Genomic DNA, 26,185 nt, shown 5'->3' on the forward strand with positions numbered 1-26,185 from the left:
GAAGGGGAGTGGAATCACTGTGTGAATGGGAGAATGGTTTCCTGTTAATCATTTATTAATTCCACACATTTTAATGCATTTACCCCAAAACTTTCCCTACAGGCAATACTGGTTTTTTGAAGTGAATTTGATGCACCAGGGGGAATAAAGCACTTTAACCCATGTCAATTGCTAAATTTTCCATATTCACTGGAATCCCTCCCACAAAATGCTGGCAATCTGGAGGTAAAATAGGAGACAATCTTTACTTACTTTCAGTTGGAACTTCAGTTACTTTTTGAAGCGTGTCTTGTATGCTTCTCTCAGTGGCCTTCTCCCTGGGAAGTGCCCTTGTTGTTGTCGTTGTCTTGTTATGTTGAACTGTAAGGAAGCAAATCTCATGTTAAAACACAAAAACCACCCTAAGGTTTAGACTCTTGTCTAGGTAGGAAGCACTGCTTGCAGTAAGAAACAAAGGCAGTTTCTCTCCCTCTCTTTCTGAGTGCCCATTCCAGACTTTTCATAAGACATTGAAAGATCTGGTGAGATAGTGTGGAAGTGAATCTGGAGGGGCAGAGTAGAGGTGAATCCCCTCTTTGCCAGTCCACCACTGTGACGGTCACACAGGGTCCCCAGACGTTTAAGTCTATAGATCCCTGTGCCACCACTGTGCTCGCTTCCCTGCTGCCACCAACCAGTTACTCTCTGGTAGAACACTGAGTCCAGAAAGTTGTTAAAAGTGAACCAAAAACCCCCCACCAAGTTTATTGTACAAACATTAACAAGTTTATGGTTTCTCAGATAATATTCCTGTCAGTATCTTAACCTTAGTTTCTTTACCGGCCTATACCTTCCTAATACCTTCTGACTGATTATCTCAACTGTTTGACTGACTCCTCTTAACAAATTCTCTCACTCTCTCACACCAGACCAGCCCAACCCACAGACTTATCTTCTCTGTCTCTTCTAACTCCAGACTGTCTTCTCAACCACCGTAACTCTAACTCTTCCCAAAAAAACCCCTTTGTGCTTAAACTTTATACACAGTTAACTCTGCCCCTTGGGTTCCCATTGGTTAGTCATTTTACAATTAGTTAACCCTTTCCTTATGAACCCAGTATGATGTCACACAGCTAGGAGGGCAAACGCCACAACCCATCTGTAGAACATTTTCCTCTACTTATCTGGCTGGTGGGAGTAGCCATGGCACAATGGGAGAGGCCTCATCATGCTTTGTAGCAACATGCCAGGACAAAAGGTGCAGTAACCCTTGGGATCTGTAGCCTTCCCAAGTGCTGCAAGATGACATATGAGCAGGAGAAACTTGCCTTATACCAAGGTAGAGCATTGGTCTATATATAGTTTAGCGCTGTCAACTAGTATGGATGCTTATGCATGGGGGTGGTGGTGGGAATCAGAAAATGCGTTACCCATAAAAAGCACAGGTTTTCATAAATTGTGCATATGCTGCTTTATTTTATGGATGCAAAGTTAGAAATAGTCTTTTTTTTTAAATGCAATATATCTCATCACAGCAGGGAGGATAGTGATCTGGGTGCCTATTTAGTCCCCTGTCCTGATGATAACTGCTGGTGGGCAATTTAAACCAGGCTTGGGACTGGATAGCTTTTCAAGCATCTCTGCAAAGGAAAGCACATGGATGCCCTAAAACCGACTGCAGGGACAGCATCCCCTGAAAGGTTATTCTGTTTGCTCCCTGCAGCATGCTGGGCAATGCTTTTCCTTGGACCCATCCTCTGCAAGCCTTTCATCAAGTTTACCCGACAACCAGAAGCTACAGGGGGAAATCAAGCATGAAAAACCTCTGCCTTGCATCTACTGCAAGGAAACCGAAGCTTTACTCAACATTGCCGCACAGAAGCAAAACCGCTGCTATAATACAGTCATATAATTGTTTAATGGGCCAGTTGTCAACAGTTGATTATGAATTAGATTATAAAGGGGATGTCTTACCAGGAGTTGTTAGAGCCAAGTGAGATGAAGTCACAGAGCTCAGTGCTGGTGATTCAGCTTTCCCTGCTGATATTTTGATAAGATAAATGACAGTGTGTTAACTGCTGTTCTCAAAACATATTTGTCAAAGGAATAATCAGTATGCAAGTGTGGGGAAAACCAGAGTAATCCTGCAGAGCTGTTGTCTCAACATCCTCAGGTCCCTGCATCTTTTTCTTTAAAACTGTGCCTATCATCATCATCATCATCATCATCATCATCATCATCATCATCATTATTAATAGTTATTTATTTCATTTCTGAATCACTTCCCAAGAGTCTTCTTGAGACGATTTACAATACAATAAAAACATTCATGAAACAATTACACATATAAAAGCAATTTAGAAAAAAATCAATTTAAACAACAATTTGAAAATCAATTAAATAAACAATGAATGATTTGAAAAAATCATGTTAAAAGAGGAAGATATTCAACAAGTTCCCAGACAGACAATGGGGATGGAGGTTATCTGATGGTGTGAATTTCAAAGAGTAGGCGCCGTCACAATAAAGGCCTGATTCTGGCACTTGACAATGGACCTCACAATGAAATGCTGGTTGTATGATGCCCTCTTCTGCAGAATACAGAGATCAGCTGGGTGTGCAGAGGGTGGGATTATCTTTGGGGTGTTTTGTTCTAAGCACCGCAATGTTTGAATACCTGAAGAACATCATTCCATAGGTAAAGGTAAAGGGACCCCTGACCATTAGGTCCAGTCGTGGCCGACTCTGGGGTTGCGGCGCTCATCTCGCTTTATTGGCCAAGGGAGCCGGTGTACAGCTTCCGGGTCATGTGGCCAGCATGACTAAGCTGCTTCTGGCAAACCAGAGCAGCGCATGGAAATGCCGTTTACCTTCCCGCCGGAGCAGTACCTATTTATCTACTTGCACTTTGACATGCTTTCGAACTTCTAGGTTGGCAGGACCAACCTAGAAAATATAAAGCCTAGAATATAAACCTAGAATATAAAGTTATATAAAAGAAAAAAGGGCCAGGAATGCCTTGGTTTGAAATTCTGATTTTCAGAGGAGAGACTTAGATATGCTGCAAAGCACATCTTCCCACAGCAAAATCTGCTAATCCCTCTTCAGACTATCAGTAACTTTTATTACCCGAGGGAGTGCTCAAGCTATTGGGGGCAGGCAGATAGGGAAGGAGGAGGATTTCCTTTGATGCCCGTTTAATTATTTAGTTGGTACACTTTTATCCCGCCCTTCATCTTACAATCATGGGGCATACTGGCCTAATTCACCTCATCTGGATTGATACACTGATAGGAATGCAACTATTCTTCAGATTCTGCACTCCTCTGAATGTCACAATGCTGTTCCAGACAATGAAAAGTATCAAATTCATTTTTAAAAAGTGTTTTAGGATAAAATGCATATGGAAAGGTATATATTGAGATAAAAGGCATTGATACATATCTAAAAAATGGCTTTGGTACATTTTAAAAGAGTCACAGATTGGTATGAAGTAGGTCTTACGAATGAACCCACCTGAAACTTAAAGAAGAGTAGTAGTAGAAGAAGAGTTTGGATTTGATAGCCCGCTTTATGACTACCCGAAGGAGTCTCAAAGCGGCTAACATTCTCCTTTCCTTTCCTCCCCCACAACAAACACTCTGTGAGGTGAGTGGGGCTGAGAGACTTCAGAGAGGTGTGACTAGCCCAAGGTCACCCAGCAGCTGCATGTGGAGGAGAGGAGACACAAACCCGGTTCTCCAGATTACAAGTCTATCGCTCTTAACCACTACACCACGCTGGCCAGAAATAGACTGTTCTGTTCAACCCGACTAGTAGTGACACAGTTATCTTTTTAAAAGAAGAAACCACTGACTGCTGCAAGCTGATCTGGGGGGTGGGGGTGATGCCAGAAAGGGTGAATAGTCAGCAGCTGCCCAACACTTGCACAGTGCTGACTGAGGCTGCATATACACCGTACGTGTAAAACACATGGCTTTCCCCAAAGAATCCCGAGAGCTGTCTTTTTTTATGGTTGCTGGAAGGTGTGTAGTTCTGTGAGAAACAGCTTTTATGCCTCTCCCAATCCAAAAGCTGCAGCACTCCCAGGTCTTTTCTACAGCTATTTTCCACAATGTTAGCACAAAATAAATGTGAAGAACCCAGGAAAAGGTCTGCTGGATTAGACCAAATTCCTATCTAGCATCCTTTTTCTCCAGTGGTCAACCAGATGCTAGTGAGAAGCTCACAAGCAGTTTGTGGGCATGGTAGGCCTCGTCTGCCATTGTCCTCTTCTCGAAACCCCTTGTGGAAGTCACTTGGAATGGGTGGAGAAGCTCTGCTTTGAAGCTGATCGTAAAAACCATCATCAATGGTATTGTTCTAGGTTGGTCTACTATGGGCAAGGAAGTAGTCAACTTCCAGTATTCATTCAGGGCACTACCATGAACTAAGCTGTAGAGACAGGCCTGCCGTTGCTTATTAGCTTTTCCCTACATGCCACAAGCTTTAGCTTTCAGTACAGGTTAATTATAGGTGGTTGTGTTCTATGGATACCCTCAAGTGAGGAACTTCTCCATGACCTAAAAGAAAAGGAGTCACATTTGTGGGCTTTTCGTTTTGTTTTGTTTCTATCCATTAGGACTTCTGCTATAAAGTGGAACGGCAAAAGCAAAACAAAAGCTAAAGCTTCTTCATAGCCTACAGCATCAGCTCTACATCAGCAAATCTTCCTTTGGTGCAGTAACAGCAGAGACAGACAGTTCAGTATTTTAGTGCTGTAGGTAAGTATAAAATAAAAGATGTGCATCCAAAGACTATGGTTAATTGAGATGCCTTTGTGTGCAATTATTTATGGGTACATATTTTTTTTAATGTCTACAGTATTCCATTCACATACTAAAGCAAAGATGGGGAACCTGTGGCCCTCCAGATCTGGTTGGGCTACATCTTCCATCAAAGGCAGGCCCAAGACATTTTGGCACCTGAGGCAATCCCTAAAATGGCACCCCCTCCCCACCAGGGAAGAAGGGGTGAGGGAATATTTACATCAGGAACAAGAGGGGAAGAAAAATCAACATCAGGATTTGCTGCACTGGTGGATGCTGCCGCCTGAGGCAGTCACCTCACCTTACCTCATGAGTGGGCTGGCCTTGCTCCCTTCAGTCCTGAACATTGGCTATACTGACTGGGGCTGACGGAAGTTGGAGTCCAACAAAATCTGGAGAACCACAGTTTCCCCATAAGACACCCTTATGTAGAAAGCTGACGGTAGCCATGCTTGAGTTATGCGAGAGTCAACTGGAATGACCTTCTGCAAAGAACTGAAGGGTCAGACTTCCCCCTTCCTTAGGGGCCTTTCATATTCAGAGAGGCTTAGGTGTTGAAAGTTGAGCTGTGGACCCAAAAGAACTGCTCAGAAGCCAAAGAAAATGTCTTCATCTAGCCTAATGCACCCTGTGCAAGAAAACTGGGTTTCATTATCACTTGATCCCCAAGACTGAGGGCCAAAAACAGAAGAGACAGTGGAGATTTGAAATCGGATCCCTTGCCATTTTACCTTTCTCCAAAATCTAGGGGACAGAGGGGTTCCACAACATTTATTCATATGAATTATGCCACTAACTGCCCTACAAAAGTAATATCCAGTCCAGTATTTCTCCTTCTCCTCTATTTATTTTGAAATATATGAAGTATCAATAGATTGTAAAATTACATATGCAGGTCTATGACCTTATTCCTCAAGATGTGTTCAGTGGAGACATTGCAGAGAGCAGTTTGCGAGCAGATACAACACTGTCTGTCTGTCATCATCATTTTTCTGCCTACCGTGAAAAAGAGTCTTGCAGTGTGTTAAGGATCTAACAGATTTATTGCTAATGTGCCACAGACCTCTTTGTTGTTCCTGCTGCAGCAGATTACCATAGCTACCCCTCTGGAAATATTGTAGAATGATAGCATCATCAATTAATATGCTGGTTTACTGCAGGGGTGGGCAGACTTTAAGCTGGTGTGGATCTACAGATTCCTGCATGTACATAGCCTTTATTTCAGCTGTGGCTGCATGAAGACTAGCCAACACTCTTACGCTAGTACTCTTCACTCCCATGTTCTCCAACACAGGGGTAAGAAGCTGGGTCACACATTGAAAACTGCCTTGTACCAAGTTAGATCATTGGTTAATCTAGCTCAGTATGGTCTATTGGTGGGACGCGGGTGGCGCTGTGCGTTAAACTACAGAACCTAGGGCGTGCCGATCAGAAGGTCGGCAGTTTGAATCCCTGTGACGGGGTAAGCTCCCGTTGCTCAGTCCTTGCTACTGCCAACCTAGCAGTTCGAAAGCATGAAGTGCAAGTAGATAAATAGGTACTGCTCCGGTGGGAAGGTAAACGGCGTTTCCATGTGCTGCTCTGGTTTGCCAGAAGTGGCTTAGTCATGCTGGCCACATGACCCGGAAGCTCCCTCGGCCAATAAAGCGAGCTGAGTGCCGCAACCCCAGAGTCGGTCACGACTGGACCTAATGGTCAGGGGTCCCTTTACCTTTACCTTTTATGGTCTATTGGTAGCAGATTTCCAAGATTTCACATAGGAGTCTCTTGCAAATTCTGGGGATTGAACTTGGGAGGTTTTAGCGTGCAATGTATGTGCTCCGTCAGTGAGTCAAGACTTTCGCCACAAACCAATGCCCTGCTTCACAGCCATGGTGGCCCTTTCTCACCCTCAGGTATGGCTTATAATGAATTCACCAGTGAACCAGAGAAACACAATACCTACTGCTTGCTGTGTTGTTGGGTGTTGATAGTGACCCATGTGCAGAGGCCTGGGTTGGTCGGGCTATTGCTGAAGAATTCGCAGTAGTTGTCGTATTACCTGAAACAATGAACACACATTTTTTTTCTGTTACTCTTCCTCTGCCAAATAAACATAGCCGATCTGTGACATGCTTATGGTTTATTGCTAACACTGCTTATGAAAAGACAACAGAACTCCCAGCATTCCATGCTGTTTACTTTCCGTGTTCCTGATGCAGCTCCAAGCCATTGTCTGCATATGTAAATGACACTCCTGTTGATCCAGATGTGTGATTATTCACTTCCTGTGGCTATACCTGAGACTATATATATATCCTTGTCACAGACAGAAATATAGTCCAAAGAGAAAGAACAAGAGATTCAGGTCTAATTTTTGTTGCCCTGTAGGGATGTCAGAAAATTCACATGAAAATAAAACTAGGAGTGAAAATTGACGGTGTCCACACATTCATGTTCATTATTTCATCAGTCATGTTCATTCAATAGGTCTTCCCTGCGTAAAACTTAGCTGAATGCCACCCAGTGTAATTCACATAAGTTATGTAATTTTGCCACAGTGGACCAACTTCACCCACTCCTTGTCGATGACGTGCTTTATTTCTGTTTCAGGATGCTTCTCAGGGACGACTTCTCTTAAGTTGACATGAATAGCATAGTTTTGGGCAGAAGATGGAACTGCTGCGGAATGGGAGCAGTGCTGCATGTGGCAATTATAGAATGGAATGGAAAATGCTGCTTTCCTAAATTTCCATTTCTATTAAAGCTTTGCACAGTCAGGTGCTCTATGATTTCAACTCCACATGATGAAATCACTGTTTACATGTTCTAGAAAGCATATGGGGATTTTAATTTGAGGGGGGGAACATGGAAGTGCAGTAAATTGTGCCCATATTATATGGGTGTTCATTGATTCGTAGCATTCCCCCACCCCCCATGATTAAAAAATTAATTGTTGTTTTAAATACCCACATAAACAGTAGAGCAGCTTTGAAGTCAGAGCTATTGAGAAAGCTACCTCCATCTACAGCTTCCATTTTTGCCCTCCTTTTCTGTCGCTGACTCTGGCAATAGCTCTGGGCTTCTCTATAAAGCAGGAATGATGATATTATTACCCACTTACGTTGCAGAGGAGTTGCAAAAAATGAATTAGCAAATGCCGCTAAAGCGTTTTCGAAAATGAAAAAAGTGTTCACCTTCATCAGAGTGCAGCTCTTCAAAGGGAAAGCACAGCCTCACTCGTAGACAGTGGCACAGAATTAATCACTTCAAGAAGAGTAAATGGCACTCTGAGGAAATCATTCCAAACATGATTTGCTTTTTTACTGCCACACTGTTCCGGATGCCAGTGCATGCTTTCCCTTTAAACTGGGGTGGGTGGGTGTGTATGCAGCTCCATTCCCTTCTTATGCTAGCAGTGTTAAGTGTCTAAGACTCAGAAGGGAAGAAGATACTGGGAAAGTCAACTAAAATGATAGGGTTGAGCCAAATATTCCCATCAAAGGTATGAAGATCATCTAAAAAGAAGAGGGCTTGATTAGCAGTGGTAGCCCAGTTACCGAATGGCCTCCCCAAAGGGCTTCACCTAATACCAACCCCACCATCATTTAGATATTAAACTGAAACATTTTAATAGATTTTACTGATTTACAGTGCAATCCCATAAACTCAGCGGGACTTATTCCCAGGTAAGTGTGCATAGGATTTCAGCCTTAACTGTGCAAGTTCTAGCTGGTTTGCTGTTGTTTCGTTTGTTTTCGTTTAATGCTCTGCACCACCCTGATATCAAAAGTCAGGATGAACATGTTTTACACTAGTAAATAAATACATCATCTCAATTATATCCTACCTTTCAACCATAATGCATTGGGTTTTCTCAGGTAGGTTTCCCAGACGGCTCCGGATCTGCTTAGTTCAGGAAGCGAGCTTATTCCAAGTCAGACCAGAGGCCTCTCATGCACAGTACTGCCTACAATACTGTTGTCAGAGACCAGGCTGAGGAGTACAGCTCTGATGAGGAATCGTGGGAACCTCCCCCTCCCCTTGCTCCTGACCAGGATCCTGAAGTTGCCCAGGAGCAATGGAACAGTACATATTTGGAACAGTGGTTTGCAGAGGGGCATAGTTCTGAAGACAAAAGTTGGGAAGAACGGGGTGGGATGGTGTGTTGATCAGCAAAGTGAAGAAGAAAAGGAAGAGAGTGAGCTAACAGACTCTTTCACTGGAAAGTGTGCAGCCTATCAGTCCAAGGTCAAGGGGAGCAAAAAAATCACAGTGGTTGTGAGATCAGGTTGCAAGAAGCAGAAGTGACAAGGGGGGAAGTGGGTATAAACCTTAATTGGAACACCTTCATTCTGAGAATGGCTGTTGTTGTTTTTTGCTGTGATCATTAAAGCCTCTTTAAATGATAAGCGACTCTTTTCATTTTGTCCTGCTTATCTACGGCCAAAGGGGGGGGGGAGTCCCCAAAGCCTGACAGCTGTCTAAGCTTGGGTCCCTCCACAGATGTTGTTGAACTACAACCCACATCAACCCTGACCATTGTAACCAGCATGGATGGGAATGATGGGAGTTGTAGGTCAACAGCAGCAGCAATAATAATCATAATCATAATCATAATCATAATCTAAGTCCACATCCACACCCTACATTTGAAGCAGTATTATACTACTTTAAACAGTCATGATTTCCCCCAAAGGATCCTGGAAGCTGCTGTTTGCTAAAGATGATGAGAGTCATTAGGAAACCCTATTCCCTTCATAGATGTACAGTTTCCAGAGTGGTTTAACAATCAATCCTGCTTCCCAGGCAACTGGAAATGGTACCTCTGGTAGGGCAGGAGGGGTCTTAGCACCCTTAACGAGCTACAGCTCCCATAATTCTTTGGAACTGTTAAAGTGGTATAGCAGTGCTTTAAATGTATGGTGCAGATGTGGCCAAGATATAGAATGTGTTCTTCAAACTTCACTGTAACTCACTTTCACAGCCAAACATGGTTTTATGTGCAGCACCCCGTGCGGAAAGCATCTGATATGGATTAATCAAAGAGCAGAAGCTAGAAGAAGGAAATCACATGCAAAAAAAAAAAATTCAAATGTTGAAGAAATTACCTGCAGTTTCAGCTTTGCTTGTGGTCGTGGAAGAGGAAGAGGAAGAGGTTTCTTGGCTTGCTATGAGAAGGGTAAGGTAAAGCAAAATGAGTTTTATTATTAAAAACAACCAAGTTTGCTTGAGGGAAAGGAGAAGGTTCAGATATGTTGACCAATGGTCTTTTGGAACATGATAATATATCATGGCAATATATGCCGCATTTCAAATAAAAGTTACCTGAAAGCATATTTCAAATATACCATGCCAAATGTTCCATCTCGCAGCATTGCCTGTCCCTTTTGTGCTTGTATTAGGAAATGAAGAGAGCGGTTTTGGTATATGAAACTGCTGTGTCTTTACAGCTTTAATATACCTTTTAAAAAATAAAATAAAATCTATTCTCTTCCTGAGCTCAGCCAGGCATTTGACAATTTTTATTGGCCTCTGAAGTTACAATACCCTTCAATTTCGCTGTACTTTATTTGAGAAGTAAAGGTCTTCATACCATGATACTTGAGGGACAAGCTACTCCTGCACACAAATCATGATTTAAGTAGAGAACCTGGTTTTTTAAAATTTGGAAAAGTAGCCCCAGGAAGAAGACCTTAGTGACAGGACAGATCTATTTGAGGGAAAGTGTTCCCTAAGATATCCTAGTTAACTGCAAATTGGTATCAGCTTTATTATGAAAATATGAATGGTGGGTGTGAGTGCGTGCTTCAAAATTCACTTCTGGATTCTTGATCATTATCTAAAGCAGGGTTGGGTGAACTGCCAACCTATAAGATCAGATTCCCACCCACAAACCCAAATACCAGCTGTATCAAAATGTAAGAAGGGCACATATACACTTAGAATGAAAGAACAAAGCATCTCTCGGCCCAAGACTTTGTCTTCAGTACCAGAAATGAGGTCATAGTTCTTTCACAAAAAAATCCTAGTCCCCCACCACACAAATTAGAAGCCTAATTCGGGGGGAAAGGCTGGTGCTATTTTTGAACCACTGGGAGTCAGATGTTATTGGTGATTAGCTACAAATAACCCAGAGATCTACAAATAGTACCTTCTGCCTGGACCTTATCTGGAGATAAGGACTGGTTGCAAGTCAGAAGGCAGACAAGTGGGCTTCGTGGAATCAAGGTTAGTGGGGCAGTGCCCATTTGCTCTAATGGAGCAGACTCCATTGCCCTATCATGCTTCACTTTTGAATATTATATCTCCTCTTCCATTGGATTCCTCTCACCTCCACAGTAAGGAGCCTCCCTTTTACACTTACTATAACACTAATCTCCAACTTCTCCATATATATATATATATATATATATATATATATATATATATATATCCATTTCGATTTGAAATGGAAACCTTGAAGCAAAGTCCTTGCAAATGAATGCAATGGAAACCAAATGCAAAGGCGTTTAACCCAATCGAGTGGACCCTTCAATGGACACTGAAGTAAGCTAAAAACAATTGTTTCCATGAATTAGTATAAATGATATGCAGTGACTTTAAAATTCCAGACGATTATATACAATTATATAGCTTACCTGTAGTTGCTGAGATAGTTGTGGTTGATCCTGTACAAATAACATTAAGCATTCATTGTGGTGATTTATCTTGCAGTTCAGATTAATGTTACACTAAACAGCCATCTTAATAATAATTGTTGAGAAGGGATTTCATAAGGCAGGGGACCTATGCTAAAGGAAGGTTGTGGGAGCGTAAAAGGAATACCTGGAGAAATAAAACAAACTAACAGACAGCATCAATGATGATATGAGCACCCCAGATTGCAAGAATAAGGGTTTCTGAAAGTTAGTGACCCCCTGGAGTTCTGACAATCCTTGGGAATGACAGAGGAGGCAAGGCATTACATATTTACTATTACTATTACTCCTGCTGTTTACATTATACCCTGCTTAAGGTGATGTATATATGGTTCTCTCACTCTTTTATCCCCACAACAACTCTGTGAAGTAGGTTGGGAAGAGATAGTGAATACTCACCCTGGGCACGGGAAGCGATTTAAACCAGATCTTTCTGATCTTAGCCTGACACTGTAACCACTAAGCTGACTGCACTGGCTCTCATGCACCATCATAGTTAAGCCCCGAATCAGCAGGGACCCATGATGTGCTTTGCTGATAAACACCAACAAGGAAGAAGTTTATTTTTCTTCTCAAGAGATGGTTAAAAATAAGACAATAAAGGGTTGTTGCTTACCAGGAGTTGTTTGGGCCTTGCTGGTTGTTGTATTCATGTCTCCTGAAGATTTAAAAACACACACACATAAGTTTGAGTGTTAATCATTGTTCTCAACAATCTCTGTCAAATGAAGAATTAGCACTCAGAGGCAATGCCATGAAAGCAGAAGTCATTCTGCTGAGCAGCTGTTTGAACAGTTGGTAATGCTTTCCTTTGATGGTTTATTGATTAACCTTTTCTGTTATAGCTCATCACTTATTTAATGGTATAAGGCGCTACCATTCCAATCACCATTTGGGTGCATTTCCCTATTATCTACCAGTACTAGAATGTGTTCAGGGCAGCTTGTTCATGTTGTAAACAAAAATTGCCCTTTCACCCTTATGGGGTATCCAAGAGCCCATATAGAATCCTTACATAGGTTCCCTATTGGTAGAAGAAAATAACAGAGGCCAACCAGAGAATATTGAGAAGCAAAGCAGCTAGTAAGCTTGATCTTTATTGATCTGTTGCAACAGGGTGCTCCCCTCACCCGCAGGAGAGGAGGAGGACCCAGAAAAATGGTGTGCAAAGCCTTATAAAGACTTTTGAAATTGCCACCCTGTAGATCAAGACCACCCCCAGAAACATCATACATACACCACAGAAGGGGTGTAACCTAAGACCACCCCTCAGATATATCATATCTACATCACAGAAATTTGAATGTTGTTTTTCTCCTGTCCTTGTTTATCTCCTGTCTGGCAGGTTAGATTTCCTGGGTAGCCTGGCCAGTCTTTTGTAATGATAAATACTTAGTTCCTGGGCCAGGTCACAGGCTCACACCCTATTCAAACACAGACATACCCTTAAGACAGGATTTGTGAAGGAAAAGACAATGGGGAGGTTTCCCACTTTGACCTTGCAGAGAAACATTGCCTCAGTTTAGGAATCAAAATGGTTCCAGGTTGGTCTTCCTGTGCTGATCTATGTACGTGCTTGGTTGGTACACTTATGAACATTACCATATATCTAAGACCATAAAATTCCTATCACATTCATTTTGGGGGAATTTTTTTTACAACTTTGTTCTTTTACATCCTCCTTTCGTTAAAATGTGGGCAGTTGTGTTTTGCTGATATTCCTTACTGAAATTATGATGATTTCACAGCTACAGTAGGAGATACCAGGTTTGTAATTTTAGGAAAAGACCAGTTTGCAGAAAGAACAGTTTGCTTCCTGTTTATGAAAAATGTACTCTCTCTCTTTTTCTTCTTCAAAGCAGGAACAGGAATTGGCTGGTGCCTTTAAGTGGAAGCTTTTTCCTGGACTTGCACCTATAAGCAGAAGTCGATAGCATGGCTGCATAGCCAAAAGGAGCTAGGCTAAATATATGGAGAGCTGGGCTTCGTATAATTTCTTTCCAGTAAATAGACTTAAGTGCCCCTGTTCTCAACACATTGACTTTGCTGTGCAAGGGGTCAATCCACTATGAAAAGCTTAATTATACGGCAGTTATTACAGTGTGAAAAGCAAATTATAGTAGCAAACCCAGACACAGAAAAAAGCCATTGCCAGTGATGACAGGTCTGAATTTTTCAGTGCAAATGTGCAATGTAAATTGCAATCCTTATTGCAGAAAATATATAGCAGCACAGGAGGAGATGTTTGGGGAAATCACATAGGCAGAGAAAATTATGTGACATTCGAACCATCTTATTACTTCATGAATGGATGAAAAGGCTGGTTTGCATCTATAGAAGAAGCTGAAGTTTATAGGATTTTAAGCAACTTTAGTTGTGAACCTCTCCCTTCAAGAGCGTGTCATTTCAGAGAATTTGTTTATTGTTAAGGCCCCTGATTTGTTGGGGGGCAATTTTTAAGTTCACATTTTAATAGCTTATTTACTCTTAAATGATGTGTATGTTTACTCTGGATAAAGTCACACTCAGTAAGATGGGGGTTGCTCCCTGGTAAATGTAGACAGGATTGCAGCCTAGAGCTAGAGATGGAAGAAGGCAGCAATTTCTGTTCCAACCTGTATTCATCACAATCGGTGCTGTTTCTGGTCTGCTGCAGTTCAGTTTCTTCCAATATTGCATTATTCATCTCACTGTCCACTATGTAATGTAAATTACATAAATTAAGTATTTATATAACTTCTATAACTTACATTAATTTCAATGTAAAGGGAACATCAATGCAGAAAACCCCCCATAGTTAATTATGTATGAACTTAAAACAATTATATCAATGAATATCAATCATAGCCACTTGACTGATTTCCATTTCTAACTATAAATGTAAACTGCAGATGTGAACACACAGACTAAAGCAATGTCTTTTTCTTTTGCATAATTCTCTGATATCTCTACCTGAAGCTTTCTGCCCTGTTTCCCTATCTTATCAGGCTTACTATTTATGTCAGTAGCCCTTTCCTATAGATAGTGAAGAAATGGGTGGGTCTTTCAAAAACGTGGTCCCCACTTCAGCCAGGACACATCGTGTGCAATGAGATCTGCAGATGAAGGACGGTATGCAGATTTTAAAAATAATAACAGTAGTAAGAAAGTGAAAGATAGCCATTTACTCTCCCAGTGGTGCCAGTTGGACTAGGTGCCTCAGAGTGGACCAGAGGGAGAACTTTAATCCTCTGGTCCACTCAAGAGCTCCAATAAAGCTCTCTGTCCATGATGAAGAGCAAGGATGATGAGGAGCAAGCTGATGACAAAGAACAAGGATGAGGGAAGGGGGCTTCCAAGGGGGGCTTCATATTGTAAATGGGTGGTTGGCAACACACACACACACACACACACACACACACACACAGAGAGAGAGAGAGAGAGAGAGAGAGAGAGAGGTTTTCCCTGGAAAGGGTAGATCTGGAATGGTCTGGGGAGGAATAGAGTTGGCATTTTGATGTCAGCAGTATTGTGTGGATGCTGCAAAACTCCCCAGCAACAATTGCACACATGAGCGGCAGAGTCAACAATGAATGTTTGTCTAGGAGCATTCACAGAATGGTTACCAACAAGTCAGCTATTTTGCTTAGGGATGGGACTAATCCTTTAATCCAGGTGAGAGGAACCTGTGGTCTTCCATATGTTGCTGAGCTGCAACTCCCATCAGCCCCAGCAAGCATGGCCAATGACCAGGGATGACTAGGGCTCCTCATGCCTGCTTTAATTCAAGGGTGGTTCCCCCAGATGTTGCTGGACTGTATGTATGTATGTATGTATGTATGTATGTATGTATCTAGAAGGCTCATGTTGGGGAAGGCTGTCATAGGAATATAAGAAGCTGTCTTATTCTGAGTCAGACCATTGGTCCTTTAGCTCAGTATTGTCTACACTGACCGGATGCAGCTGTTCAGGGTTTTAGATAGCGGTTTCCCCAGCCCTACCTGGAGATACCAGGGATTGAACTTTGGACCTTCCACTTGCAAGGCAGATGCTCTATCCACTGAGCTATGGCCCTTCCCCTCATTTGTTCCCCTTATTTGTTACAGTGATAGAAAGATTGTCCGTCCTCTCATGGCCTCCTCTATTTAGCAGTCACCTGCTTATTCCTCCCCCAGCCTGTGCTTTTCTGATATCCCTTTAGCTGCAACAGCTTCATCTTGTCAAGCATTGAGAGGAAAGGCTCTCTTGGGCTGGATTCAGCAGGGATTTGCCATCCCTGGTGGAAGTGACTAGCAACATTCCCACGGAAAGCTTCGTGTGGGAGTCCGTCTCTGTTCCCTGATCCCAGTGCAGTCACTTCCAGGAATGTGTCAGGGGGAGAAGTGTGGTGAGGGTGTGGCTGCAGGGAGTGTGTGGAAGATAACAGGATATGCTAAAAATATGAGCATTACAGCCGCAGCTGCAAGGTCAAGCTAGCAACACACCGAGATACGACTGAATAATGCAAACAGAACACCGCCCATCGTTTGCTACACAACAGAAGAGCTGTTCCCCCACCCCATCTGCTGACTTCTCTTACATGTGCAAATCTGGCCATTTTGGTTCTTCTTCGTTTCTCCCACCAACCCACTCTTTAGCTAGGTTCTGCACATTTCTACGTCAGTTTGTGGCATTTCCCTACCCCCCCCCAAAGATCCTCATGAAATTTCAACCGCATTTTAGTGCAAACATCTCCTAATATACGATTTTTCAATGCACTTTTGCCTCATGCACACATTTTAGCAAAGCAAATATAATGTATTTTTGCATGCTGTTTTGCACTGATATATGCATTTCTGTGCACACGTTGCCCTATATCATGCATTTTCGTACTAAATTTGGAGAAGTGAGAATTTCAAAGGATGGCTGTGTTTTGATTGGCAAATGGTTTCAGAACGTGTCAGTTAGGTAAAGGCAACCCTATCATTGTACTAACAGCTCCTCTTCTGAATTCCTCCACACCATCACACAGACATGTTTGCAGATATGGCAACCTTTCTCCATATGAGGAACAGTTAGTGTGAACTGAGGTAGCATGTCAGGAGTTATTACTGTGGTTCCAACTGCATCCCCCCCCAAAAATGGCTGCCCACTCCTCTTTACAGACTTATTTATGCTCAGTTTTCTCCAGAAAGTGAAAACTCGAGTCTAAAGTTTAGTGGCTGCTTGGACAAAGAGGTGATCTCTGGGCTCAAGCGTGCTGGCTTGCCCCCATGATTGAGGGAGCTGGGCCCATGTGACATGCTGATGTCACTCACGTATGCCATGTGACGTGCTGATGTGTTGCCCACATGCCGCATGGCTTGCGTGTTGCCCACATGCCGCATGGCATGCAGTGTGTGATGTGAGCACATTGCATGTTGTGCATGCCCAGCATGTGCACAGTCGTTGTGGAATATTGAGGGGGCTCAGCCCTCTCCTTGAATTTTTTGGGAGGGTCCTAAGCCTCTCGGCTCCCCAGATGGCACCCCTGTCTGGGCTCATCCTGTGACTGCCATTAAAATGAGTCTTTGAACAACGTATGTACTATACTGGGCAAGAGACTTTGGGTATAATATACAACTAACAGCATGGGAGTAGTTGGGATTTAAAATTCACAGCATGTTACACGTTGAAAGATTTTTTTTTTTATGACAATGATGTACTGCTGGTATTTAACTCCGAGTAAATTAGCAGAAATGTATAAAATGGGAATAAATGTATGCTGGAAATGTAAGGAAAAAGAAGGCACCTTTTATCATATGTGGTGGAAATGTAAGGCAGTAAAAAGAATTTTGGGAAATGATATATAATGAGTTAAAAAAAATGTTTAAAGTAACCTTTTCGTTAATACCCCCCCGAAGCCTTCCTTTTAGGAATTCTAGGTGCTGAAATCCCAAGGGAGCAGATAAGACTATTTATGTATGCATCCACGCAGGGGCGCCGACTTATAAAAAATATTGGGGGGGCCCATACCGACTTATAAAAAATATTGGGGGGGCCCAAGACCTCCAAACCGCTGCTGCTGGGGGAACGAAAGGGGCGAGCCCCGGGCTGCCCCGACCTTAAGTGAACCTGTGAGGGCCCGCCCTTTGCGGCAGCCGATTGGCTGCCGCCGTGGGCGGTGAATATTAATGATGTATCATTTTTGTGCTTCATGCTGTGGCCACAGACATGTGATCTGATGGTGAATTTGGGGTGACCCAATGCAAAAATCCTGAGAATCCCTGTGGATCCATGCTTTGTAACCACGTTTTTGCACCATTGCAGCCCCAGGCAACAGTGGGTGTGTGATTTTGGGGGGGCAGGCTGTAGCCATGGACATGCTATGTGATCTGTTGGTGAATTTGGGGTGACCCAATGCAAAGATCCTGAGGATCCATGTGGATCCATGCTTTTAAACCAAATTTTAAGTGGGGAGGGAAGGAAAAACACAGAACGGACAAGGAGCACGAGAGGGGTGTGCAGAGAAGCAGCTGGCTAAGAATGCAGGGGAGGGGTGCAGGGGAGGGGTATAACGGCAAGGAGGAAAGGAAGGCAAAAGTTTTCCCTCACCTACCCACCCAAGCCAGCCAGCTCTCTCTCTTCTCTCTCTCTCTCTCTCTCTCTCTCTCTCTCTCTCTCTCTCTCTCTCTCTCTCCTGCCTGCTTGCCTGGAGGGGAGGGGCTTTCCCTGGAAACAGAGGAGGGTGGGCAGTAAGACCCTGAGGCAGAATGCAGGAAAGCAGCCGCTTCCTCTTTTTGAGGGAAAAATACGGTAATAATTTTCTTAAATTATTGGGGGGGCAGAGCCCCCCCAAAACGAATTTTTGAGGGGGCTCGGGCCCCCTCAGGCCCCATGGAGTCGGCGCCTATGCATCCACGGCTGTGTGGATGTTATTGGTTTAGAGATGGAAAGAAGATAAAGCCCCCACCAGAGAAGAATGGCAGATCAAGTTGATGGATTATGCCGAAATAGCCAAAATGACCAGAAGAATCAGAAATCAGGAAGACAAAATGTTTAATAAGGAATGGGGGGAAATTATAACTTATCTTAGAAACCATTGTAAACAGTTAAAATCATTAGTAGGATTGGAATATCACTTGTAGTTTAATGGTGAGTTTTGGACACAATTGAGAGGTAAACGATTTTGGATTATCATAAAAGATGCAGGAGGAAATGATTAACAATAGGACCCACAAAGGGGAGGAGAGAAGTCATCTTGTTTTTATGTTGCAAGTTGGACATGTGACAGTAAAATTTTAATTTGAAAAACCAAATAAATATATATTTTTTAAAAGTGCTCTGAGTGTGTATAAACAGCTGCATCACATGTCAAAATATCCTAGATCAGGGGAAGGGAATGTTACTGTCAGGCAGCATCTCTGCTGGTACACTTTTATGAAGTACACAGCTACAGGTTACATCAAAGGTTCTGGCTGCTAATCTGCAATGGGAAACCTAAGCAGTCCTGCAGGGACCAACAGGGAAGACGGCAGCAAGGCAGATGCTCTACCATGGTCCTTCCCTTGTAAACAAAGGATCGTAGGAACCTGCCTTACAAGTGTCTGTCTACTGGTCTATCTAGTTTTTCTGGGACCTTCTGAATGCAAGCCAGATGTGTTGCCACTGAGCCATGACCCAGGTTAGTCTGTCTATGTACACAAATGTGGAATATGGCACGTTACAGGACACTGAAAATACACACCTAGAACTTCAAATCATCCAGATGATGATTACATGCGAGGAGCCTTTGGTAGAAGATAGCTAAATGAAGAAACAAAGTAACATCTGATGGACGTTAATGAGGTAGGAAGGACCACAGGTTGGTGACAGAGCATATGCTTTTCAAACCAAAGGTGCAAGGTTCAGTCTCTGATACCTCCACAGAAAAATACCAAGTAGCAAAGAAGGGGAGGATGTGTGCTTTGAGACCTTGGAGAGCTGATGCCAGAGCAGACTGTATTGAGCTGGGTGAACAAAGAGTATGAGGCAGCTTCTGACATTGCTTCACATTGCCCTCCTGAAAGAAAAAGGGTTCCGTTGCATAATGAATCCAAACTCTTGACATTATCACTCTCTCTCCCCCACCCCCATTGAAATCCTACGGCTTATACTGAAGTTTATTTTGATGGATGGTCAGGGCTCTCTCTTCTTAATTTAACTCGCAGAAAGATAAGCTGCCTGAAATTCTTGGGCAGCAGGGATGAGCAGCCTTGTTGAAGGAGCAGAAGGGGCACTTCCACCATGGTCTCTCGCGCTGAACAGCATTCTCTGTGTGCAATTAGTCCCCTCAGCAAAGAATCACTTGTAGTTTCCATATAAAAGATCTACTTGTTCAGGTGAGCACACTTTGGCCAGCCCAAAGGATTATGGTAAAGCCATTTCAAAAGCTGTGGAGTGCTCTTTTTTGTGATATCTGGAGAGGCAGACTTAGGCTGAGGGGAAAAAACAACAACAACAAACTCACCAGATGCCCTCACCTGGGATTTAGCCTCGTTCTTGTACACTGGAGTCGTGTGTTTTCAGGACCCAGCCTATTCTTGTGACAGTAACCTAATTTAACTGTTTTTAAGTCTGAATTTTAAATTATTATGGCCATTTTGGGCCCTGTGCTCTTGTGTTCTTTCAGGATGCAATCTCATCCCCGAAAAGTACTTTCCCCAGGGCCACGATCTCATACAGGTCACATGACTTGCATGGGTATGCGGCCCCAGAAGATGGCATCCTGGTTTTTCCCTGCGTCGTGTTGGAAGGTGTGGACTTGGTATCAGGCAGCTTCCTACATTTTCTATGAGGCTACTTTGAATAAAATGGCAGAGATAACAGCCTGCTGCATGCAGAGCTTTGTAAAGGAAGCCCATGCTTGTAAAAAGCATCTAGTAGAAAGTTACACATGGCTATTAAAAGGTAAAAGGGACCCCTGACCATTAGGTCCATTTGTGACCGACTCAGGGGTTGCGGCGCTCATCTCGCTTTATTGGCCGAGGGAGCCGGTGTACAGCTTCCTGGTCATGTGGCCAGCATGACTAAGCCGCTTCTCGCAAACCAGAGCACCGCACGGAAACGCCATTTACCTTCCTGCCAGAGTGGTTCCTATTTATCTACTTGCACTTTGACATGCTTTCAAACTGCTAGGTGGGCAGGAGCAGGGACGGAGCAATGGGAGCTCACCCCGTCGCAGGGATTCGAACCGCCAACCTTCTGATCGGCAAGTCCTAGACTCTGTGGTTTAACCCATAGCGCCACACATGGCTATTACTGATTATCAAAAGCAATGACTTGTGGGGATGCAGTTGGGTCACCCATTCTTAGCAGGGTGTGCCCTTTCTCAATATGACTGGGTTGAGAAGCCCAGCTAAGGATGACAATTTCAAAAAACCCCCACAAAGAATCAGAATGCCAAAAACCAAAGAAGGATGGAAACTAGATAAAGGGAAATGGGATGACCATTTCACAGGGCAATAGGGTGGGTTTTTATTTTTGTTAAACAGTCATAGCATTTGATTAAATGGAATATCACCCAAAATAACCATGTGGTGAGGCCCATTACATCAGCCTGCAATGAAAAGACAGAGAGAGAGTAGCTAAACCCCTTGGCATTCAAGACATATAAATTAAAAACCTTGATTGGACAAAGCTGTGGAAAATATATTCAAAGAAGGAATATGTGTGTATGTGTGTGTTTATATATATATATATATATATATATATATATATATATATATATATATATATGCTTTCGTAGATTTTCACGGGTACAGGAATGCAGGTTTTGGTGTCCTCGGGTGTCTTCCCGTGTAAAAGTTGGGGTGTCTAGGCGACGTTTCGACGAGGTCTCACTCGTCATCTTCAGGCTGGTGCTTTCGGCTTCTTGTTACTGGAACAGAGCAGGATCTCAGTGTTTGAGTTCCTATAAATACTGTTGAGGGGGTGTGGTGTATAGCCTCCAATGTTCTGGGCAGAGAGGAAGTTCCCAGGCTAGTGTGCCTTTTCTTCTTTTGTTCCTTAATTACTTGAGGGATATCTTGAGTGATTTCTTGAGTGATATCCTGAGTACCACTTAGGTGGGTCATTAGGTGTGGATTAGTTGCTAAAGTCTTTGTGTCTTGACCTCTTGAACTTTGTGAAGAGTTTTTCTGAGAAGATGGCTGTACTGCACTTAGTTGTGCTCTGGCTTGGCTTCGTGTATAGGGGCGAGCTGTGGTTTTGTGGCCTGTGTCAGCCAGACCTGCAATCCCTACACAGATCTGGCTGACACAGGCCACAAAACCACAGCTCGCCCCTATACACGAAGCCAAGCCAGAGCACAACTAAGTGCAGTACAGCCATCTTCTCAGAAAAACTCTTCACAAAGTTCAAGAGGTCAAGACACAAAGACTTTAGCAACTAATCCACACCTAATGACCCACCTAAGTGGTACTCAGGATATCACTCAAGAAATCACTCAAGATATCCCTCAAGTAATTAAGGAACAAAAGAAGAAAAGGCACACTAGCCTGGGAACTTCCTCTCTGCCCAGAACATTGGAGGCTATACACCACACCCCCTCAACAGTATTTATAGGAACTCAAACACTGAGATCCTGCTCTGTTCCAGTAACAAGAAGCCGAAAGCACCAGCCTGAAGATGACGAGTGAGACCTCGTCGAAACGTCGCCTAGACACCCCAACTTTTACACGGGAAGACACCCGAGGACACCAAAACCTGCATATATATATATATATATATATATATATATATATATATATATATATATATATATATATACTGCCTTTCAAAGAGCTGGATAATACCCCTAAGTAGGTCAGGTCATTTTAATCTCTAATTAATGAAAAATATGGAAGATGCTACTAGGTCAACACAAATAGGATTAGGGTAATTGTGTGAATGGTTTTACTTATTAGCAGCATGTCTTAAGAACTGGATTATTCCTAAAGTAGTTTTAATATTTCTCTAATTTATGCCAACAAGGAAGAGAAGAACTGAGGAAAAATGGTTACTAATTGCTAGGGGCATTGTCCACACAATTTAAATATCTTTATGTACAATTAGGGATGGGGTATGTATTTGCAAGGGACGTGGGTGGCGCTGTGGGTTGAACCACAGAGCCTAGGGCTTGCTGATCAGAAGGTTGGCGGTTCGAATCCCTGCGACGGGGTGAGCTCCCGTTGTTCGGTCCCAGCTCCTGCCCACCTAGCAGTTCAAAAGCACATCAAAGTGCAAGTAGATAAATAGGTACCGCTCTGGCGGGAAGGTAAACGGTGTTTCCGTGCGCTGCTCTGGTTCACCAGAAGTGGCTTAGTCATGCAGGCCACATGACCCGGAAGCTGTACGCCGGCTCCCTTGGCAAAAAAAGCGAGATGAGCACTGCAACCCCAGAGTCAGTCATGACTGGACCTAATGGTCAGGGGTCCCTTTACCTTTACGTATTTGCAGAGGGGAAGGGGCTTGAAAATGCAAGCCCCTCCATTCAAATAATAGTACAGGGGTGGGCAACTGGTTGCCCTACTGATGCTGTTGAACAACAACTCCCATCAGACCCAGTCAGCATGGTTAAAGGTCAGGGATGGTGGACGTTGTTGTCCATCAACAACTGAAGAGTTCCAAGTTCTCCATCCTTGGCGTAGGCTGTTCGTTTTGGATGTGGGGTGTCATGAAACTCAGCATTAGGCAGTTTGGGTTAAGTCACTATCCAAAGTTGTCATTTGGCTACCCTTCCACTCTGAACTCAGTTAGGAAGAAGCTCTAATGGAGAAGGCCTGCCTAGGCTGAAATATACCTCTCCAACCTGTAGTAATTACTCACCAGTTTGGGGGGGAGGGGAAAGGTGCAGCCATTGATTTGGAAAGAAGAGAGATACTTAGAAAATGAAGCATGGCCACAGCAGGGGAGAAACATCACATACCAAGAGGGGGCACTTTCTGGGTTGCAGTGGGGGGTGGTGGGGGAATTAGATTTCATTTGTATTTAAAGGTAAACCTATCTTTGCACTTGCACTTGCTGAAACAATCCATGACCCAACGCAAGTCATCTTTCAAAAGCCACGCTTCTCTGAATTTTGCAATGCAGTTCTGCAGCCAAGTAACATGTACAAAAGTGCATATAATGGGGGGAATTGCTCAGCAGAAATGGTATATTAGGCAAACTTGCATACAAACACATGTATATTAGCATAAATTTGCACTAAAATTTTTTAAAACAAAGTAATAATGATAAATAAAAATAAGAATGTGCACCCCACCCTCAAGACCATTCCACTGTAACTATCCAACCTCCCAAAATTTCAACACCTCTTGCGATGCTTTGACTTTTGCTTTTTAAAAAAAAGAGTTTGTAAACTGATGAGGAAATGTGGAAAGCTGAAGACTGGAAGAATTGAAATTGACCAATTTCCCTACCCCTGCTTTCTCATAACCAGGACACCGAGCTCTTTCTGCTGCTATTGACCCCTTTCCATCTTGAATTGCAGAAGTCATACAACCCCTTCAAAGTTTAACCAAGGCATCGGGGCTCCTTCTTCTAAATGCTGAAGGACACCAATGGGGCTCCAATGAGCATTTTCAGAGTGTATGCTGACATGACATGGGTTTGAAAGCAGATCTTTCAGTGATGGTACCATTGGTGCCAATCTCCTTGTCAACATTTTGAACAGCAGCGAGCCTGCCCAACAACACGGGTTATGCCACACTAAGCTTCTGTTTATTTCCATTCTAATGAGTAAGCCGAGGAAAAGACTTTGATCCAATACTTGTGATTACTTAGCAGCCGGCATTCGGCTACATGGTTAGTAACCATTCAATCAACTGGTCTATTTATAATATATCTGTGAAAGGGTATAGACTTTGCATCTTTTTAAAGGAGACAACTGCACAAAACAGCACCTTCTGCAAAAACAACATTTCCTAGCATCAAATGGAATTACTGTCTTTTCAAATAACAGTTCCAGTTCTCTGGTTATCAGCCTTTGTTTTGCTTTAAAACTGAATACTGTGGACTGTAAAAAACACAACAATTCTGTACTACAGCCTGCAAAAACTGATTGAATGATATACAATGATTAGAATCCAAAGTTAAAATAAGAAAGAATCCTAGATCTGCATAGTCCCAATGATATCTGTGTTAATCTCTGTATTTTTTTTCTTATTCTCCATGTCCCTTTTCCTTCAAAATTTAAAATTAAAAAAGAACAAAATTAGAAAATGACCTCAATAATGCAACACTCCCCTCTCAGTTTTACTCCTCTACTTGTTTCAATCTCCTTTGAACAATACTTACCACTCTTAACAGTACAAATATCTGCATGTGTATTCAGAAGCAATTTCTACTACCTTCAAAGACGCTTAGTTCCTAGTAAGTGTGCTTAGAAATGCAGCCTTATTCTTTGCTTGTAATAAAAAGTCTGATGGGGTTAATCTCCAGGAGGTATGATGTGTTCAAGGAGCTACCAGTCGTGGTGAATTAGGCTAAGTGACCATGGCCTAAGGGCCCTATGCAATAGGTAAATAAATCTGCCCACTCTCAAATACTAGAGCTCCAGAAGAGCTGACCAGCAAGAGATATTATTCTCTGAATACACTGAGATCCATAAGAAACAACCTTCTTCCTTCCTTCTCTAGTCATGCAATCAGCCAGTCCATGCATGTGTGGCAATGAAGCACTCTCTAGTATAGCCCAAGAAAAAGCAGTATAGCAGGCAAACCTTTTCCTAGCCAGGAACCTCTACTTGTCCCCAGCTGCTCTGAGGGAGCAAGCAAGCCAGAAAAGAGTAGCAAAGAGGAATGTACCATTACCGTGGACACAGCAGAGGGTCAACAAAGCCACAGAGAGGAGGACTCTGCCCAACAGCTCCATAATGCTTGTTCTCTGTGCTGTAGGCATTCCTTTTCCAAAGGCAGTAAAGCACCAAACTCTTTCCCCATATGAATGGCCACTGCCCAGTCCTGCTTATTTTTGGGAGCTTGATAAAGAACAGGAGGAAATACGACAGACTCCCTCTGGGAATTCAGATTTATTGTTTCAGCCCTTTAGCAGGAACTCCTTTTCCTTGGCAGGCAATCGTGTTTTTGTTACTACTTTAGTTTGTTCTTCTTCAGCCTCAGAGGTCAGGAAAGGTTCCAAAGGGAGCAGATCTTGCTTGAGAAGAGGACCAGATTCACAGTTTTTATATATCTACAGTGTATCTATCTCTATCTCTATCTCTATCTCTATCTCTATCTCTATCTCTATCTCTATCTCTATCTCTATCTCTATCTCTATCTCTATCTCTATCTCTATCTCTATCTCTATCTCTATCTCTATCTCTATCTCTATCTCTATCTCTATCTCTATCTCTATCTCTATCTCTATCTCTATCTCATCTATAGCTATAGCTATGGTTATAGCTATATCTCTGTTTACCTATGCTAACACACCTTCAGTATGTCCTCATTCAGGTAACATGCAATTTCAAATTGATTTTTCTTCACTCCTCATATTATTTTTTATCATTTTGGGGGAACAGCTTATTAAAGCAACTGAGAGGAAGAAATAAGCTGAGCACTTCTGGAAATAAAGTGATGAAAGACAAGCCATCAGTTTGCTTTCCTGCCTTCAGACAAATTTTTCATCTTCCTTTCCTTAGCCCCTGCCCCGAGGACTGAACCAAGAGGTTAGAGAAGAGGGGAGCAAAAGTAGTTTCAGAACCAGACACAGTGGTACCTTGGGTTAAGTACTTAATTTGTTCTGGAGGTCCAGAAACTG

General features: G+C 42.9%; 1 protein-coding gene across 2 annotated transcripts in view; it reads right to left on the reverse strand.

Annotated features, from left to right (window-relative positions):
* The window catches only part of EMCN (endomucin), a 41,066-nt gene extending 15,669 nt beyond the window's left edge, over nt 1–25,397 (reverse strand). Inside the window, exons 1-7 of one of the 2 annotated variants that reach the window (XM_081925396.1) lie at nt 25,231–25,397; nt 12,084–12,125; nt 11,408–11,437; nt 9,878–9,937; nt 6,733–6,828; nt 1,954–2,019; nt 253–360 (exon numbers count right to left, since the gene is read on the reverse strand). In XM_081925396.1, the coding sequence (XP_081781522.1) occupies nt 253–360; nt 1,954–2,019; nt 6,733–6,828; nt 9,878–9,937; nt 11,408–11,437; nt 12,084–12,125; nt 25,231–25,324 (496 nt within the window). In that variant the 5' untranslated portion in view covers nt 25,325–25,397. The remainder of the gene's footprint in view (nt 1–252; nt 361–1,953; nt 2,020–6,732; nt 6,829–9,877; nt 9,938–11,407; nt 11,438–12,083; nt 12,126–25,230) is intronic. The other variant, XM_081925397.1, reaches the window with a different exon arrangement.
* Nucleotides 25,398–26,185: the final 788 nt, after the last annotated feature.

The sequence above is a fragment of the Podarcis melisellensis genome (genome assembly GCF_964234715.1).
Source record: "Podarcis melisellensis genome assembly, chromosome: 9".
Classification (NCBI taxonomy): Eukaryota; Metazoa; Chordata; class Lepidosauria; order Squamata; family Lacertidae; genus Podarcis; species Podarcis melisellensis.